This window comes from Salmo trutta, chromosome 9 (assembly GCF_901001165.1).
Source record: "Salmo trutta chromosome 9, fSalTru1.1, whole genome shotgun sequence".
In the NCBI taxonomy this organism is placed as follows: domain Eukaryota; kingdom Metazoa; phylum Chordata; class Actinopteri; order Salmoniformes; family Salmonidae; genus Salmo; species Salmo trutta.
In genome coordinates this window covers 27,449,709-27,469,030 of record NC_042965.1, presented here as the reverse complement: position 1 = coordinate 27,469,030, position 19,322 = coordinate 27,449,709, and the positions used below count along the sequence as shown (strand labels likewise).

Below are 19,322 nucleotides of genomic sequence, written 5' to 3'. Positions count from 1 at the left end.
GCTCTGATCTGGTGTGGAGGGACGGCGGTAGGGCTCTGATCTGGTGTGGAGGGACGGCGGTAGGGCTCTGATCTGGTGTGGAGGGACGGCGGTAGGGCTCTGATCTGGTGTGGAGGGACGGCGGTAGGGCTCTGATCTGGTGTGGAGGGACGGCGGTAGGGCTCTGATCTGGTGTGGAGGGACGGTGGTAGGGCTCTGATCTGGTGTGTGGGGACGGGGACGGCGGTAGGGTTCTGATCTGGTGTGTGGGGACGGTGGTAGGGCTCTGATCTGGTGTGGAGGGACAGCGGTAGGGCTCTGATCTGGTGTGGAGGGACTGCGGTAGGGCTCTGATCTGGTGTGGAGGGACGGCGGTAGGGCTCTGATCTGGTGTGGAGGGACGGCGGTAGGGCTCTGATCTGGTGTGGAGGGACGGCGGTAGGGCTCTGATCTGGTGTGTGGGGACGGTGGTAGGGCTCTGATCTGGTGTGGAGGGACAGCGGTAGGGCTCTGATGGAAGGTGATGGATTATGCTGCATGTGGATGTTTGTCCACACAACCATCTCAGCCTTATCTTAGTTACAACATACGAGGGTATGTTTGGCAGCATGAGTGAAGGAGGATCTGTTGCAAATGTAATGATGCTCATTGCCTATTTAATTCATATTTTGCCTCATCGGGAGAGGAGAACTGAGTGAATTCAGAATACTTTTTCAGGAACAGCACACGCATAGTGGCACCGACTGTCTTCATGTTTGTCTGCTTTAACCCAACTCTAGGGGAGTTTTAATTTCACCTTTATTTAACCAGGTAGGCCAGTTGAGAACAAGTTCTCATTTACAACTGCGACTTGGCCAAGATAAAGCAAAGCAGTGCGACAAAAACAACAACTCAGAGTTACACACAAACAAACCTACAGTCAAAAGCACAATAGAAAAATCTATATACAGTGTGTGCAAATGTAGAAGAGTAGGGAGGTAAGGTAATAAATAGGCCATGGAGGCGAAATAATTACAATTTAGCATTAACACTGGAGTGATAGATGTGCAGATGATGATGTGCAAGTAGAGATACTGGGGTGCAAAAGAGCAAGAGGATAAATAACAATGGGGATGAGGTAGTTGTGTATGCTATTTACAGATTGGCTGTGTACAGGTACAGTGATCGGTAAGCTGCTCTGACAGCTGATGCTTAAAGTTAGAGAGGAAGATATAAGACTCCAGCTTCAGTGATTTTTGCAATTCGTTCCAGTCATTGGCAGCAGAGAACTGGAAGGAAAGGTGGCCAAAGGAAGTGTTGGCTTTGGGGATGACCAGTGAAATATACCTGCTGGAGCGCGTGATACGGGTGGGTGTTGCTTTGGTGACCAGTGAGCTGAGATAAGGCGGAGCTTTACCTAGCAAAGACTTATAGATGACCTGGAGCCAGTGGGTTTGGCGACGAATATGTAGCCTTCCCTGTAGCTCAGTTGGTAGAGCATGGTGTTTGCAACACCAGGGTTGTGGGTTCGATTCCCACGGGGGGCCAGCACAGGAAAAAAAAAAAAAAATGTATGAAATGTATGCATTCACTACTGTAAGTCGCTCTGGATAAGAGCGTCTGCTAAATGACGTAAATGTAAAAATGTAGTGAGGGCCAGCCAACGAGAGCATCCAGGTCGCAGTGGTGGGTAGTATATGGGGCTTTGGTGACAAAACGGATGGCACGGTGATAGACTACATTCAATTTGCTGAGGAGAGTGTTGGAGGCTATTTTGTAAATGACAACGCCGAAGTCAAGGATCGGTAGGATAGTCCGTTTTACGAGGGTATGTTTGACAGCATGAGTGAAGGAGGCTTTGTTGCAAAATAGGAAGCCGATTCTAGATTTAATTTTGGATCTGAGATGCTTATTTTGAGTCTGGAAGGAGAGTTACAGTCTAACCAAATACCTAGGTATTTGTAGTTGTCCACATATTCTAAGTCAGAACCATCCAGAGTAGTGATGCAAGTCGGGTTTTAGAAAGGCAGGGCAGGATGGATATAGGTCTATAACAGTTTGGGTCTAGAGTGTCTCCCCCTTTGAAGAGGGGGATGACCGCGGCAGCTTTCCAATCTTTGGAGAGCTCAGACGATATGAAAGAGAGGTTGAACAGGCTAATAATAGGGGTTGCAACATTTTGGCAGATAATTTCAGAAGAGAGGGTCCAGATTTTCTAGCACAGCTGATTTGTAGGGATCCAGATTTTGCAGCTCTTTCAGAACATCAGCTGTCTGGATTTGAGTGAAGGAGAAGCGGGGGGGGGGGGGGCTTGGGCAAGTTGCTGCAGGGGGTGCTGAGCTGTTGGCCGGGGTTGGGGTAGGCAGGTGAAAAGCATGGCCAGCCGTAGACAAATGCTTATTGAAATGATCTATTATCGTAGATTTATCGGTGGTGACAGTGTTTCCTAGCCTCAGTGCAGTTGGGAGGAGGAGTAAACTCTGGGATTCCTCCAGCTCCCTCTCTACCCATCCCCAGGGGTGACAGGCCATGGCTGGGTTTCTCTATAGCAGAGAACCTCTCCTCTGTTCCCTGGCTGTCTCAGTGGACCCATATTGATCATGTGGAAGTGTAGACTTACACTACATGACCAAAAGTATGTGGACACCTGCTCGTCGAATGTCTAATTCTGAAATCACGGGCATTAATATGGAGTTGGTCCCCTTTGCTTCTATAACAGCCTCCACTCTTCTGTGAAGGCTTTCCACTAGATGTTGGAACATTGCTGCGGGGACTTGCTTCCATTCAGCCACAAGCATTAGTGAGGTCGGGCACTGATGTTGGGAAATTAGGCCTGGCTCGCTGTCGGCGTTCCAATTCATCCCAAAGGTGTTCGATGGGGTTGAGATCAGGGTTTTTTGCAGCCAGTTAAGTTCTTCCACACCGATCTCGACAAACCATTTCTCTATGGACCTCGCTTTGTGCAGAGGGGCATTGTCATGCTGAAACATGAAAGGGCCTTCCCCAAACTGTTACTACAAAGTTGGAAGCACAGAATTTTCTGAAATGTCATTGTATGCTGAAGCGCTAAGATTTCCCTTCACTAGAACTAAGGGGCCTAGCCCAAACCATGAAAAACAACCCAAGACCATTATTCCTCCTCCACCAAACTTTACAGTTGGCACTATGCTTTGGGGCAGGTAGTGTTTTCCTAGCATCTGCTAAAACCAGATTCGTCCGTCAGACTGCCAGATGGAGAAACGTGATTCATCACTCCAGAGAACGAGTTTCCAGAGTCCAACGAGCTTTACACCACTCCAGCCGATGCTTGGCATGGCACATGGTGATCTTAGGCTTGTGTGTGGCAGCTCGGCTATGGAAACCCATTTCATGAAGCTCCCAATAGACAGTTCTTGTGCTGACGTTGCTTCCAGAGGCAGTTTTGAACTCGGTAGAGAGTATTGCAACCGAGGACAGACTAGTTTTACACACTTCAGTACTCGGTGGTCCCGTTCTGTGAGCTTGTGTGGCCTACCATTTTGTAGCTGAGCTGTTGTTGCTCCTAGACATTTCAGCTTCACAATAACAGCACTTACAGTTGACCGGGGCAGCTCTAGCAGGGCAGAACTGAGTTGTTGGAAAGGTGGCATCCTATGATGGTGCCACATTGAAAGTCACTAAGCTCTTCAGTAAGTTCATTGTTTGCCAATGTTTGTCTATGGAGATTGCATGGTTGTGTGCTCGATTTTATACACCTGTCAGCAATGGGTGTGGCTGAAATGGCCGAATCCACTAATTTTAATGGTTGTCCACATACATTTGTATGTATGTGTATCATCCTGCCTCTGCACTTAGTTACCTTCTCTCTCATAGAAACACACATCTCAGTGTGAGAGAAGTGATTTGTAGTCGTAAGTGACATTTTAGGTCAAGATTAACAGCCTGTGTCGTATGGCTCTTTGCCTCTCTCTAAGTTTATTCAAGTTCTTGTACAGTGCAATACAAGGTCAAAACGGCAAGAGTCTAGCAAATCACACCAGCTGTAGTAAAACAATCCATATTTCTCTTAACGCTGTACTGATTTACTTATTCCCAGTGTAAGGGTATCACCTCAATCCACGTCCAGACAAATAGAATGTATGAGTAATCTATTCAGCGTTTTCAGAGTTCCGTGCTCTACATTCTAATGATCTGCCAGGCTCCCATGATAATGAATGCAAGGCAGAGGCCTCTGTCTTTGTCTCTGTCTGTCTGCTTATCAGAAACCCACTGCTCAGCCTTAACCTGATTTTAAATTAAATTAAGTACAAAATCACCTCTGCTTTGAATGCTGTTTTTTTTGGCACTCCATATTTATGATATTCATTTTTTGGCCACTTGGAGAGAAGTCACTAAGCAATCAGTGATGGCTTGGAGGAGTGTGAAACATTTGTCCTTGATTTGCTTCTTCTAGAATTAAGAAATGATTATAAGCAAACTATATTCGCCTCATTTGAGTAAAGACCTGCAGCATTATTGTCAGCAGTACGTGAACGCCATTATTTATTCACAGTGCATTCAGAAAGTATTCAGACCCCATCCCTTTTCTACATTTTGTGAAGTTACAGCCTTATGCTAAAATTGATTAAATCATTTTTCTCCGCATCAAGTTACACACAATATCACATAATGACAAAGCAAAAACATTTATTGAATTTTTATAAATGTATAAAAAATAAACTTAAATACCTTATTTACATAAGTATTCAGATCCTTTGCTATGAGACTTGAAGTTGCGCTCAGGTGCATCCTGTTTCCATTGGTCATCCTTGATGTTTCTACAACTTGATTGGAGTCTACCTGTGGTAAATTTAATTGATTGGACATGACTTGAATAGGCACACACCTGTCTATATAAGATCCCACAGTTGACAGTGCATATCAGAGCAAAAACCAAGCCATGAGGTCGAAGGAATTGTCCGCAGAGCTCCGAGACAGGATTGTGTCGAGGCACAGATCTGGAGAAGGGTACGAAAACATTTCTGCTGCATTGAAGGTCCCCAAGAACACAGTGGTCTCCATCATTCTTAATTGGAAGAAGTTTGGAACCATCAAGACCCTGCCCAGCCAAAATGAGCAATCGTGGGGAAAAGGGCCTTGGTCAGGGTGATGACCAAGAACCCGATGGTTACTCTGACAGAGCTCTAGAGTTTCTCTGTGGAGATGGGAGAACTTTCCAGAAGGACAACCATCTTCACAGCACTCCACCAATCAGGCCTTTATGGTAGAGTGGCCAGACGGAAGCCACTCCTCAGTAAAAGGCACATGACAGCCCGCTTTGAGTTTGCCAAAAGACTCTCAGATCATGAGAACCAAGATTCTCTGGTCTGATGAAACCAAGATTGAACCCTTTGGTCTGAATGCCAAGCGGCACATCTGGAGGATTCCAGACACCATCCCTATGGTGAAGCGTGGTGGCAGCATCATGCTGTGGGGATGTTTTTCAGCGGCAGGGACTGGAAGACTAGTCAGGATCAAGGAAAGATGAACGGAGCAAAGTACAGAGATATCCTTGATGAAAACCTGCTTAGGACCTCAGACTGGGGCGAAGGTTTACCTTCCAACAGGACAATGACCCTAAGCACACAGCCACGACAACGCAGGAGTGGCTTCGGGACAAGTCACTGAATGTCCTTGAGTGGCCCATCCAGAGCCCGGACTTGAAACCGATCGAACATCACTGGAGAGACCTGAAAATAGCTGTGCAGCGATGCTCCCCATTCAACCTGATAGAGCTTGAGAGGATCTGCAGAGAAGAATGTGAGAAACTCCCCAAATACACGTGTGCCAAGCTTGCAGCGTCATACCCAAGAACAGTCAAGGCTGTAACTGCTGCCAAAGGTGCTTCAACCATGTACTGAGTAAAAGGTGTGTGAACTTCTGTAAATGTGATATTTCAAAAAAACTGTTTTTGCTTTGTCATTATGGGATAATGTGTGTAGATTGGTGAGGGGGAAAAAACTGTAATCCGTTTTAGAATAAGGCTGTAGCGTAACAAAATGTGGGAAAAGTCAAGGGGTCTGAGTACTTTCCAAATGCACTGTAGCGTTCAATCTCACTAGTCAGTTACACCTGTTGTTCTATTTTCAGTCACGGAGGTGTTAAAATGTGAAGAAGGTTAATGTGGGAGTTATGTGATAACGTGGAGTGTGATGTGGTTGTTGTGTGTTGTCAGGGCTAGACCTGGAGGAGGGGAAGGAAGGCGGGTCATGGTTGGGGATCAACAAGAGGGGCAAGCTGGCCGCACTGACCAATTACCTGGAGGGAAGGCCCAATCCAGACGCACAAGGAAGAGGTGAGGACCAATCAGGAAGAGAATAATGTCCACTGAACAGTTTGATATGTGCATGCATCTTTAACAGACAGTCGTGTTTTAATATTTCATTCCCAATAAAGGCTTTGTTCCTAGAAAGCCGACGCTAACGTGAAACTGGTATGGTCAACTGCCTTTTTTAAGGATTCGTTCACTAGCATTAGCACCACAATAAGTGAATAGTAGTGTCAGTGTGTTCTCCAGTAGCCAGCTGTTCCTCACTACAGATGCTCAGCCCCCTGAGGGAAACACCTCTTAGTGTAATAGCAGCTTTCTAATTAGTTTATTTTCTTTAAGGCCAGATGTCAGGTGTTTTCCTGACACTTAACCGATGTAGTGCAGTTCCCCCCTATTTGCTAGCAGCCTGTCCTTCTTACACCCAACAAATCAAATAAATGTTTATTGGTTGAGTACACCGTTTAGCAGATGTTGTAGTGGGTGCAGTGAAATGCTTATGTTACTAGCTCCTAACAATGTAGTAAAATGTCAAACAAGTACACAAATATATATATATATATTTTTTAAGTACAGATCATAACAAGAACGTCTGGGCGACTCCAATTAACAGCCCAAATAGCACTGTAATAGTAATCCAAATGCAATCTATAAGTATCTACACCAGAAGAATTTACACAAGATATCTTTTATTATATGTACAGCAGTAGATATAATCGAAGTGAGCCATGTCAAGAATCCAGTATATATTAAATATGCGGTGTGTATAAACAGTGTAACTATGTAATTACAGATACAGTAGCAGAGATATTAGAATGAGCTATGTTGGGAATACAGTATTTAAATACTCAGTGTGATACAGGAAGTGTCCAGTGGTTCAATGTCTCTATGACGTGGGACGGCAGCATTGGATTGTGAGTATGAGGTGTGTGTGTCATAGTTTGTGTTTTTTGTGTGAGTGAGTGTGCATCACCTAATAGACGGCTAGTGATGGCTAGCCGCAATGCCACTAGAGATCCTGGTTCGAGTCCAGCCTCTGTCGCAGCCGGCCGCGACCGGGAGACCCATAGGGCGGCGCACAATTGGCCCAGTGTTGTCCGGGTTAAGGGAGGGTTTGGCCGGCAGGGATGTCCCTGTCCCATCGCTCACCTGCGATTCCTGTGGCGCCCGGGCGCAGTGCACGCTGATACGGTCGCCAGGTGCACAGTGTTTCCTCCGACACGTTGGTGTGACTGGCTTCTGGGTAAAGGGGGCATTGTGTCAAGAAGCTGTGTGGCTTAGTTGGGTTGTGTTTCGGAGGACGCACGGCTCTCAACCTTCACCTCTCCCGAGTCCATACTGGAGTTGCAGCGATGAGACAAGACTGTAACTACCAATTGGATACCACGAAATTGGGGAGAAAAGGGTTAAAACATTAATTAAAAACTGTCTGATGGCCTGGCAATAGAAGCATTTTTTTTGTCTCTCGGTCTTGGCACTGATGCACCTGTACTGACTCCGTAAATAGACAGTAGCCGAGTAAAGTCAATGGCTCGGGTGACTGAGGACCTTAATGATCTTCTTGGCTTTCCTTTAACACCGAGTGCTGTAGATGTCATAGAGAACAGGCAGCATGCCCCCGGTGATGCGTTAGGCTGACCGCACCACAGTGCTAAATAACGTGGAAACAGATCTCGGATGTCACCCAGTCCAAGACCTATGTTACATATTTTACCTTGGATGTCCTAATCGTAACTGCATCACATTTTGCTTAATAACCAGTGTTGTGAAGATTAATTTGGATGGTATGACTAAATCTATGTGTTGTTACAAAACCAACTTGGCAGCCTACTGATAAGTCTGCTCTTGCTATGTGTAGGGGTCCTGGGCTTGCCTGACTGGTCTGCAACCTCTCTGAATGTGTGCATTTAGTGTGAAAAGTAAGAATAATGTTGATTCTTTGTGTTGAAGGGTTCTTGGTGTCTAACTTCCTGACGGATCAGAACCAGGACAGCTACTCCTACCTGAAGAGGGTGTCATCTGAGAGACATCTCTACAACGGCTTCAACCTCCTCACAGCTGAGTTCAAGTGAGTCAAGGCTTTGGGCAGACTGATCAAAACTAGAGAACATGGGATGGGTTGATGAATATTTTTGCTGAGGTTTGGCCTTACCAATCAATGCCCACTTCCTTATAGGACTCTGATCGACAATGCTGTCTCAATTATTTCATTTCCTAAGGTACAGCCAAGACATGCAATTCGAGCTCTAGCCCAAGGCACATAGTTCTCAGAGGATTTTCCACCTAGCCTGTCAGACGTTAACGTGTAGCTATTTCTAAACTGCTTATACCTGTCTATTCCTTTCCAAACCTCCATGACATGTCTAGGGCTAGGAGTGGATTTGACACTGGGTATAATAAGTCTCTGTACACGTGTTCTCTCTGAATAAAAGGCATAAGCTGTAGCCGCCCACTCTCTCACACTCTCTCTCACACACACACACACACACACACATACACACACACACACAAAGTTTTATCAGTCTCCCTATCTTCACACACAGAAGAAATCTTGAGCTGAAGGGACCATCATTAGAATTCTGAGAGAACACATGTTAATTCTTTTTATTTACCAGCCTGACTTATGAGGGTGAGTCAAAAGCTCTGAGATTTTTTGAAAAAGGGAAAACAGACAATGTTAAAAGTAGCTAACTTTGTCCCCTCCCTCTGTTTTCTCTCACTCTGCAGCAGACAGGCGTGATTTAATTTGATGGACTTGCTTCGTAGACTAGAGAAAAAACCTAACTGGAACCTGCTGAAACTAAGACAGCTGTCATGAACAGGGATTTATAGACATGCCATTGGCATGGCAACAGGGTTCTAGGTCTCATTTTGGAGGTCAGATGGTTTAGGAACAACTTTTCCCACTTCCTGCTGGGGGATGCAGAGTTCTCCCTGTAGACAAGGGGTCCTGCGCCATATATCCTGCTAACATGGCCTAGGGCAGGAACGGCACGGAATGAGAGCAACTCTCCCCTTTAATCCCCCTCTTCCGTTGTTTTCAGGTATTGTTCTTTTCTCTCCACCTATAAGCTTCTCTCCATTCTCTAAATGCATTGCACTTATTATAGCAGGTAGATCTCAGCAGGTCGTGTTTTGTTGTGTCGTAACAGAAAAGCTATTCAGGAATGCAAATTACCTCATTAAGACCAGGAGTTACGGTGCCTTCGGAAAGTATTCAGACCCCTTGACTTTCTCCACATTTTGTTCGATTACAGCCTTATTCAAAATGTATTAAATTGTTTTTTTCCCTCATCAATCTACACACAATACCCCATAATAACAAAGCAAAAAAATTCTACCCAAAATAACTGAAATAACACATTTACATAATTATTCAGATCCTTTACTCAGTACTTTGTTAAAGCACCTTTGGCAGGGATTACAGCCTTGAGTCTTCTTGGGTATGACGCTACAAGCTTGGCACACCTGTATTTGGGGTGTTTCTCCCATTCTCAGGTTGAATGGGGAGCGTTGCAGCTATTTTCAAGTCTCTCCAGAGATGTTCGATCCGGTTCAAGTCCGGGCTCTGGTTGGGCCACTCAAGGACATTCAGAGGCTTGTCCCGAAGCCACTCCTGCGTTGTCTTGGCTGTGTCCTTAGGGTCTTTGTCCTGTTGGAAGGTTAACCATTTCCCCAGTCTGAGATCCTGAGTGCTCTGGAGCAGGTTTCCATCAATGATCTCTCTGCGCTCTGTTCATCTTCACCGTAGGGATGGTGCCTGGTTTCCTCCAGGCATGATGCTTGGCATTCAGGCCAAATAGTTCAATCTTGGTTTCATCAGACCAGAGAATCTTGTTTCATGGTCTGAGAGTCTTTAGGTGCTTTTGGCAAACTCCAAGATGGTGGTCATGTGCCTTTTACTGAGGAGTGGCTTCCCTCTGGTCACTCTACCATAAAGGCCTGATTGGTGGAGTGCTGCAGAGATGGTTGTCCTTCTGGAAGGTTTCTCCCATCTCCACAGAGGAACTTTAGAGCTCTGTCAGAGTAACCATCAGGTTCTTGGTCACCTCCCTAACCAAGGCCCTTCTCCCCTGATTGCTCAGTTTGGCCTGGCGGCCAGCTCTAGGAAGAGTCTCTTGGTGGTTCCAAACTTCTTCCATTTAAGAATGATGGAGGCCACTGTGTTCCTGGGGACCTTCAATGCTGCAGACATTTTTTGGTACCCTTCCCCAGATCTGTGCCTCGACACAATCCTGGCCCAGTCTCTTCGGACAATTCCTCTTACTTGGTTTTTGCTCTGACATGCACTGTCAACTGTGGGACCTTATATAGACAGGTGTGTGCCTATTCAAGTCATGCCCAATCAATTAAATTTACCACAGGTGGAATCCAATCAAGTTGTAGAAACATCTCAAGGATGATCAATGGGAACAGGATGCACCTGAGCTCAATTTCGAGTCTCATAACAAAGGGTCTGAATACTTATGTAAATAAGGTTTTTCTGTTTATTTTTTTTTTAATATCATTTGCAAAAACCTGTCATTATGGTGTATTGTGTGTAGATTGCTGAGCATTTTTTTATTCAATCCATTTTAGAATAACGCTGTAATGTAACAATGTGAAAAAAGTCAAGGGGTCTGAATACTTTCCAAAGGCACTGTTTGTCCATGTTTGGCTGCTGACCCTGCGGTAAGAGACTTAACCAAAGGAGACATCACTGCCACTATAAATGTACATGCGCTTACACACACACACACACATGAGATGAGATGTCAGCTGACAGAGATCAACAAGCAATATGTGTTTATTTGATGATGCATGCTCTGGCCCAGTCAGTCATCTGGGTCTGAAATCACTCAATCCCTCTGTCTGCCTGGGCCTATGGAGCCTCCTGTAGACCCACAACTAGATGTATGGATGCTGACAGATGGGACACCACGGTACGCAATGCCATAATAAAACAGACAAGGGATGGCAGCTGCTGTGACTGTCATATATTTGTTTGTAGACCTTTTTAATAAAGGCTCATTATAGAGCTATTAGTTTCCCCCCTCTGCACAGTGAAACAGCAGTGATGTGTGTTGGTTAGAGACAACCCAGAGGAAATACTGGCTGCTCTTTTTCTGAAACGATAGATGCGTCTTGTCTCTTGCATACAGAGAAGGTACTATATTACAATCAGTGGATTTCTCATCCATCCTTAACCAATGACGTGACGATTTATGATTTGGGGGTGAATGGCGATGTGGGACAAGATGTGTGGCGGCCATTTTAAACATCATCTCTATATCTTCCTCTTGTATAATGTTTATACTCATCGTCATGGGGATGCACTAATAGGAAAGGCATATACTTGTATATTTATCACCCAACTGAATAAAAATGTTAATCTCTCAACTTCAAATCTGTATTGGCATGATTTATATTACACCTTCCCTTAATTATGTTGCTTGTAAAACCAATATTGCCTTGATTAATAATCCATAGCTCCGTCGATGGGTTTGCATTCTTTCAAATCACTTGATTTCTTTGCATGCATTTGTTTCCTCTCTGACTGAGCCTTGGCCGAACTAAAGAAGTATATTTCAAATGTATACATTTTTTTTTCAACTTTTTATCTCAAATGCCCTCAATTTAATGTTGTTAGCACTGACCCTGAAGAAGGCACATTGATGCCAAAATGTTGGTGTTTTTTTACCTAGTACTGGGAGGTTATATTTATGGAGTGTGCGACTCTTTGTTTTTATAGCATTGAAAGCCAAGCAGCTGTCATATTTGTTCATTCAAGACTGTGGTGGTAGAAGATTATCCCTTTATTCAGGAGCAAAGACTCCGTCAGACTCTTAACTGTCATCTCATGACATCCCACAATGCAATTCCAGCGTTCCTGAGCCTTCCTAATAACCAGCCGAATTCAGAATACGTTTAAAGTATACAGTGAGGGAAAAAAGTATTTGATCCCCTGCTGATTTTGTACGTTTGCCCACTGACAAAGAAATGATCAGTCTATAATTTTAATGGTAGGTTTATTTGAACATTGAGCGACAGAATAACAACAAGAAAATCCAGAAAAACGCATGTCAAAAATGTTATAAAATGATTTCCATTTTAATGAGTGAAATAAGTTTTTGACCCCCTCTCAATCAGAAAGATTTCTGGCTCCCAGGTGTCTTTTATACAGGTAACGAGCTGAGATCAGGAGCACACTCTTAAAGGGAGTGCTCCTAATCTCAGTTTGTTACCTGTATAAAAGACACCTGTCCACAGAAGCAATCAATCAATCAGATTCCAAACTCTCCACCATGGCCAAGACCAAAGAGCTCTCCAAGGATGTCAGGGACAAGATTGTAGACCTACACAAGGCTGGAATGGGCTACAAGACCATCGCCAAGCAGCTTGGTGAGAAGGTGACAACAGTTGGTGCGATTATTCGCAAATGGAAGAAACACAAAAGAACTATCAATCTCCCTCGGCCTGGGGCTCCATGCAAGATCTCACCTCGTGGAGTTGCAATGATCATGAGAACGGTGAGGAATCAGCCCAGAACTACACGGGAGGAATCTTGTCAATGATCTCAAGGCAGCTGGGACCATAGTCACCAAGAAAACAATTGGTAACACACTACGCCGTGAAGGACTGAAATCCTGCAGCGCCCGCAAGGTCCCCCTGCTCAAGAAAGCACATATACATGCCCGTCTGAAGTTTGCCAATGAACATCTGAATGATTCAGAGGACAACTGGGTGAAAGTGTTGTGGTCAGATGAGACCAAAATGGAGCTCTTTGGCATCAACTCAACTCGCCGTGTTTGGAGGAGGAGGAATGCTGCCTATGACCCCAAGAACACCATCCCCACTGTCAAAACATGGAGGTGGAAACATTATCCTTTGGGGTTGTTTTTCTGCTAAGGGGACAGGACAACTTCACCGCATCAAAGGGACGATGGACGGGGCCATGTACCGTCAAATCTTGGGTAAGAACCTCCTTCCCTCAGCCAGGGCATTGAAAATGGGTCGTGGATGTGTATTCCAGCATGACAATGACCCAAAACACACGGCCAAGGCAACAAAGGAGTGGCTCAAGAAGAAGCACATTAAGGTCCTGGAGTGGCCTAGCCAGTCTCCAGACCTTAATGCCATAGAAAATCTATGGAGGGAGCTGAAGGTTTGAGTTGCCAAACGTCAGCCTCGAAACCTTAATGACTTGGAGAAGATCTGCAAAGAGGAGTGGGACAAAATCTCTCCTGAGATGTGTGCAAACCTGGTGGCCAACTACAAGAAACTTCTGACCTCTGTGATTGCCAACAAGGGTTTTGCCACCAAGTACTAAGTCATGTTTTGCAGAGGGGTCAAATACTTATTTCCCTCATTAAAATGCAAATCATTTTATTACATTTTTGACGTTTTTTTCTGGATTTTTTGTTGTTGTTATTCTGTCTCTCACTGTTCAAATAAACCTACCATTAAAATTATAGACTGATCATTTCTTTGTCAGTGGGCAAATGTACAAAATCAGCAGGGGATCAAATACTTTTTTCCCTCACTGTACATTCTCCAACACTTTTTAGAAATTGGGTTGTTGGTGTGGTTCTTTCCTTAACACAGCTGAAGTTGACTGGCTTTTCTTTGTTCACAGAGGAACTAGGTATGGCTGTTCACAGAGTAACTAGGACGTGACGGTCAGATCAGATGTTGCTATGGGTGGTCTTTCTGTTGGGATTAGAGCTGCTTGCTAAACAGTCAGATGTTTAGCTCTGTGGCTCAACTTGCATCATGAAATGCATAAAACTGCATCAGAGAACTTTCTACCCTTGGACTTGCCAAGATACCTCCCACCCCCGACCCCACTGATGGTTATAAATGCCCATTCAACCAATGTCAAAAACATCAGCAAGCTCGGCACAGCAGCAAGGAGCAAAATAAGGCACTACTTAAACACTTCCGAATAATGGACTGCATTCTATTTAAAAACATATACTATCCTGCATGGGGATTATCATTCTGGCCAGCTAGATCTTCAAAGTGCTGTTTCTAAAGCTTCACAGAGAACTTTCTCTTCCCGTTGGTTTGTTCACACTGCCCAGTGCTAGCTTCCACCTCCCATGGTTTCCTCATCTCAGCTCAAATCTCCATGCAGCAAAAATGATGAGGTTTTGATATCCACACACACTGGCAAGAATATCAGAAATACTTCTTTCCATTGTGCTTTTGGGTGAGACTATTAAGCTTAGACCTCAATGTGTTCAAACAGTATGTGAGTGTTTGTCTGGGTAGGGACCGAGCGTAATCTTTACATATTGCTCCATCTCTCCTCAGCCCAATGAGCCCAAAGCACCATTTGGCCACCTCTCTGTAGGTTTGCAGTTTTATATACATATCAAGAGAGGGGTTATTTGTGAAGAAGAGTATAAAAACCGAGTCAACAAGGAAGGAAGCTACAAGACGATAATATGCAACAAAGTAACAAAATTGTTTCTGTCATTACTGTAGTTACCAGCAGTTACATTGTCAAAAGTTTTTGTATCATTCTGGTTTGGCTTTAATCAGCTAGACTTTGATATCGTTTGGTTTGAAGATGGTGTAATGTTAAAATGGCTTTCATCATTTTCCCACAGCCGTTTTACTAGCACTGACTTACCTGCCTTTTTAAAATTCCTCTGCCCTAGGATATTTACACCAGATGAGAAATGGTAACACAAACAGATACCCTTTGCAAAGGAGCAAGGTCTACTCTTTTCCCGGCTTAATTGCTTATTGCGGCATAAACAAATTTACAAGCTCGGACAGGCTAATTAGCTTCTAATTAATTGGAAGGGATACGTATTTAGCAGACAGCGGAGCCCCTCATGTCAGACATTTGATTTTGTCAGTCCCTCTGTCCGTGGCAATTTGTAGATGTTATTATCAAACAAGTCTCAATCTCATGCTGGGAGAGTAATCTTCTCTCTTCTCATATAGCTCTTTAGAAGAAGCGCAGCTCAGGGATGGAAACAGGAAACAGTTAAGACTTTGATGTATTTAACTTTTGACCCTGGCCACTGACTCCACAGATCAGCGCCATAGCAGGTATCTGGATATGTTCTAGTCTGGAGGTTAGATATTGATGCAGTGTTGCACCAGTCTACACATTTGACTGATGATGCTACTGATGGCTGTCAGAAACAACTGACAAGGCAATTAATTCACTTTCAACACTTGTTTTGGTTGTGATTCATCCATTCATTTTCCTGTACTGCAGTTGAAAAGACTTTAATGTCGGAGAGGCGTTCCAAATAGAAGTAGGATCTCTTTTTCAGCCAGGGCAGGAGAGACGTTAACAGACTCAAGGTCTAGTTAGACTGGAGGACGATTTGCAACGGCCTACTGTTTAATTTATTTTTGTATTTTTTTAAATCACCTCATCTGCTTGCCATCTAATGCTACAATTTACCATTGTGTAGTTTTTATTTGGCATTTCAATTGCCTTTACAAATGCAGCGGCTCCATTAATCGCTGCTAAGCAAAGCTGAGCAGGAAATCATAGCAAATTGTATAAAGGATGACCCACACAATGAAACAGAACTTTAATCAGTCGCCAACTTGCATGTGTAATTTCCTTTCATGGTGTCCAATGCAGGGCCAAAGAAGACACTATGTGTTACTATGGAAACAGAGGCAACACCGAACCCATCCATCTAAATCCAGGTCTGCATTTCTTTCATGTGGAATATCTTTTGCATTAATATACGTGTGTGTGTGTGTGTGTGTGTGTGTGTGTGTGTGTGTGTGTGTGTGTGTGTAATTATATTATATCATTTCACCATACAAGCATGCAGGATTTTGACTATGAGCCTATGCCTCTGTATGTGAGTGCATGTTTTGGGGGATAACATGCACGTTTTGTAGGAGTCTCTGTTCTCTAGCAATGCTGTGTGTCTGCTCCAGCAGGAATCTATGGTTTGAGTAACTCCCTGTTGGAGACCCCGTGGAGGAAGCTGCAGCATGGGAAGAGACTGTTCACCAGTGTAGTGAACCAGCCCTTGCCCTGTGACGGTCTGGTCCAGGACCTGCTCAACGTCCTCAACAACGAGGAGCTGTGAGTTTACCACACACTCTATCAATAATACAGTTAATGTAACACAGTAAATTCTTCATCAATACCTGTACATGCACACTCAAAACACTACACATGAAGACACACACCTGCACAATGTGCAGTTCAGTTTACATTTTGAAGCAGTCAATGTGACATGGCATAATCTACATTAAAACATACCTACAGTACCAGTCAAAAGTTTGGACACACCTACTCATTCAAGTTTTTTTTTTTTTTTTTTTACTATTTTCTACATTGTAGAATAATAGTGAAGACATCAAAACTATGAAATAACACATGGAATCATGTCGTAATCAAAAAATATAATATATAATATTTGAGATTCTTCAAAGTAGCCACCCTTTGCCTTGATGACAGCTTTGCGTACTCTTGGCATTCTCTCAACCAGCTTCATGAGGTAGTCACCTGGAATGCATTTCAATTAACAGGTGTTAATTTGTGGAATTTCTTTCCTTCTTAATGTGTTTGAGCCTATCAGTTGTGTTGTGACAAGGTAGGGGTGGTACCTTGGGCTCCCGAGTAGTGCAGCGGCCTAAGGCACTGCATCTCAGTGCTAGAGGCGTCACTACAGACCCTGGTTTGATTCCAGGCTATATCACAATTGGCCCAGCGTCGTTAGGGTTTGGCCGGGGTAGGCCGTCATTGTAAAGAAGAATTTGTTCTTAACTGACTTGCTTAGATAAATAAAAAAATACAGAAGATAGCCCTATTTGGTAAAAGACCAAGTCCATATTATGGCAAGAACAGCTCAAATAAGCAAAGAGAAACAACAGTTCATCATTACTTAAAGATATTTTGAAACTTTGAAAGTTTCTTCAAGTGCAGTCGCAAAACCATCAAGCGCTGATGAAACTGGCTCTCATGAGGACCGCCACAGGAAAGGAAGACACAGAGTTACCTCTGCTGCAGAGGATAAGTTCATTAGAGTTAACTGCACCTCTGATTGCAGCCCAAGTAAATGCTTCATAGAGTTCAAGTAACAGACACATCTCAAAATCAACTGTTCAGAGGAGACTGAGTGAATCTGGCTTTCAACCACTACTAAAGGACACTAATAAGAAGAGACTTGACTTGGGCCAAGAAACACAAGCAATGGACATTAGACCAGTGTAAATCTGCCCTTTGGTCTGATGAGTCCAAATTTGAGATTTTTGGTTTCAACCGGTGTGTCTTTGTGAGACGCAGAGTAGGTGAACGGATGATCTCCGCATGTGTGGTTCCCACCGCGAAGCATGGAGGAGGTGGTGTGATGGTGTGGGGGTGCTTTGCTGGTGACACTGTCTGTGATTTATGTAGAATTCAAGGCACACTCAACCAGCATGGCTACCACAGCATTTTGCAGCGATACGCCGTCCCATCTGGTTTGTGTTTAGTGGGACTATCATTTGTTTTTCAACAGGACATTGACCCAAAACACTCCCCCAGGCTGTGTAAGGGCTATTTAACGAAGAAGAAGAGGGATGGAGTGCTGCATCAGATGACCTGGCCTCCACAATCCCCCGATCTCAACCCAATTAAGATGGTTTGGGGTGAGTTGGACTGCAGAGTGAAGGAAAAGCAGCCAACAAGTGCTCAGCATATGTGGGAACTCCTTCAAGACTGTTGGAAAAGCATTCCTCATGAAGCTGGTAGAGAGACTGCCAAGAGTGTGCAAAGCTGTCAACAAGGCAAAGGGTGGCTACTTTGAAGAATCACAAATATAAAATATATTTGGATTTGTTTAACACTTTTTTTGGTTACTACATGATTCCATATGTGTAATTTCATAGTTTTGATGTCTTCACTCTTATTCTACAATGTAGAAAATAGTAAAAATAAAGAAAAACCCTTGAATGAGTATGTGTGTCCAAACCTTTGACTGGTACTATACATACTCACTATCACTCGTAAGATATTTGGGAGTAACTTACAAGGACATGTAAATGTGTCTAAGGGTAACACTTCTTCACATTTACTAAGGCTATAAATATGCTTACTCATTATTGGTTTGCGAGTACCACAGGTGGACATTCAACATGGCTACATGGGGATCAAACGTGAACACTACTTAACTAAGAGAACATGTAGTCCTGCACACATTACATGAATGTGCAATTAGGAAAATAGTACACTGCTGTTGTTGGAATCTTGCGCTTTTATGTTGAATTAATTGCAAAGCTTTTAATCAGTTAACTTTTGCTCTCCACAGACTACGCTTACCTTACTCTTTTATAGGTTTATCAGCTCCACAATGTGCATTATGTAGTGCTGAAATGTATGTCCTATTATATAAATCGTTTTTGAAACTTTCAGTTCAGTAGAAACGTTCTGTTCTGTTTTTCTCCATGCACCTGGTAACACTGAAGTTGGGCTAAATAGTTGTACTTTTTCCAATTGGTTCCAATCCAAAACTCTTAAGTCAGGAGGTTTGAGGGAGAAGTTGAGAACTGTGTCTTTTCTGAAGGTACGCCCCTTTCTGTTCCAAATCTCTGTGACAGTCTGAGGAGGTTTGAGTGAGAACGGTTTCTGTTTTTATTCTTTAGGAACACTCCTGACCCGGCTCAGGAGAGCCAGGGTGAAGGGTACAGCAGCCCCATGCTGCGGGTCCTGTCCTCCGTGTGTGTTCGATCCCCACATTATGGCACAAGGTCAGAGTCCTCCCAGTCCATGACACCAATTAGCTAGGCCAGACTCCTAGAGATACAATATAATACCAGAGTGTCTTTTGTGATAAACCTTGCCAATGTTCAACCTAGTGTTCTTATTTAATTCTGTGGTCCCAGTCCCACCAATTGGCTCTCCCATTTGTCATGCGGTGCCTGCCATCAGAGGTGAGGGCTGTGCTTGTGGGGTTTAAAAGCAGGGACATATTCATAGGGCACCAAGGAAAATGAAAACAATTGGTTCTTATTTGACAAATCCATGGTCGTCTTCATTAGTGCGCACCGTAGCAAACGGCAGACGTTTTGCAACAAATTATTTTCTTATTGGACAAATCCAGTTAGTACCTCTCTGTTTCAGTCC

General features: G+C 43.9%; 1 protein-coding gene across 2 annotated transcripts in view; it reads left to right on the top strand.

Moving 5' to 3' along the window:
- LOC115200344 (transport and Golgi organization 2 homolog) overlaps nucleotides 1–19,322 on the top strand; it is a 30,265-nt gene that overhangs the window by 9,471 nt on the left and 1,472 nt on the right. The window contains exons 4-8 of one of the 2 annotated variants that reach the window (XM_029763326.1): nucleotides 6,152–6,271; nucleotides 8,195–8,312; nucleotides 15,840–15,907; nucleotides 16,151–16,298; nucleotides 18,842–18,946. In XM_029763326.1, coding sequence (XP_029619186.1) covers nucleotides 6,152–6,271; nucleotides 8,195–8,312; nucleotides 15,840–15,907; nucleotides 16,151–16,298; nucleotides 18,842–18,946 — 559 coding nt within the window. Of the gene's footprint in view, nucleotides 1–6,151; nucleotides 6,272–8,194; nucleotides 8,313–15,839; nucleotides 15,908–16,147; nucleotides 16,299–18,841; nucleotides 18,947–19,322 lie in introns of both variants that reach the window. The other variant, XM_029763325.1, reaches the window with a different exon arrangement.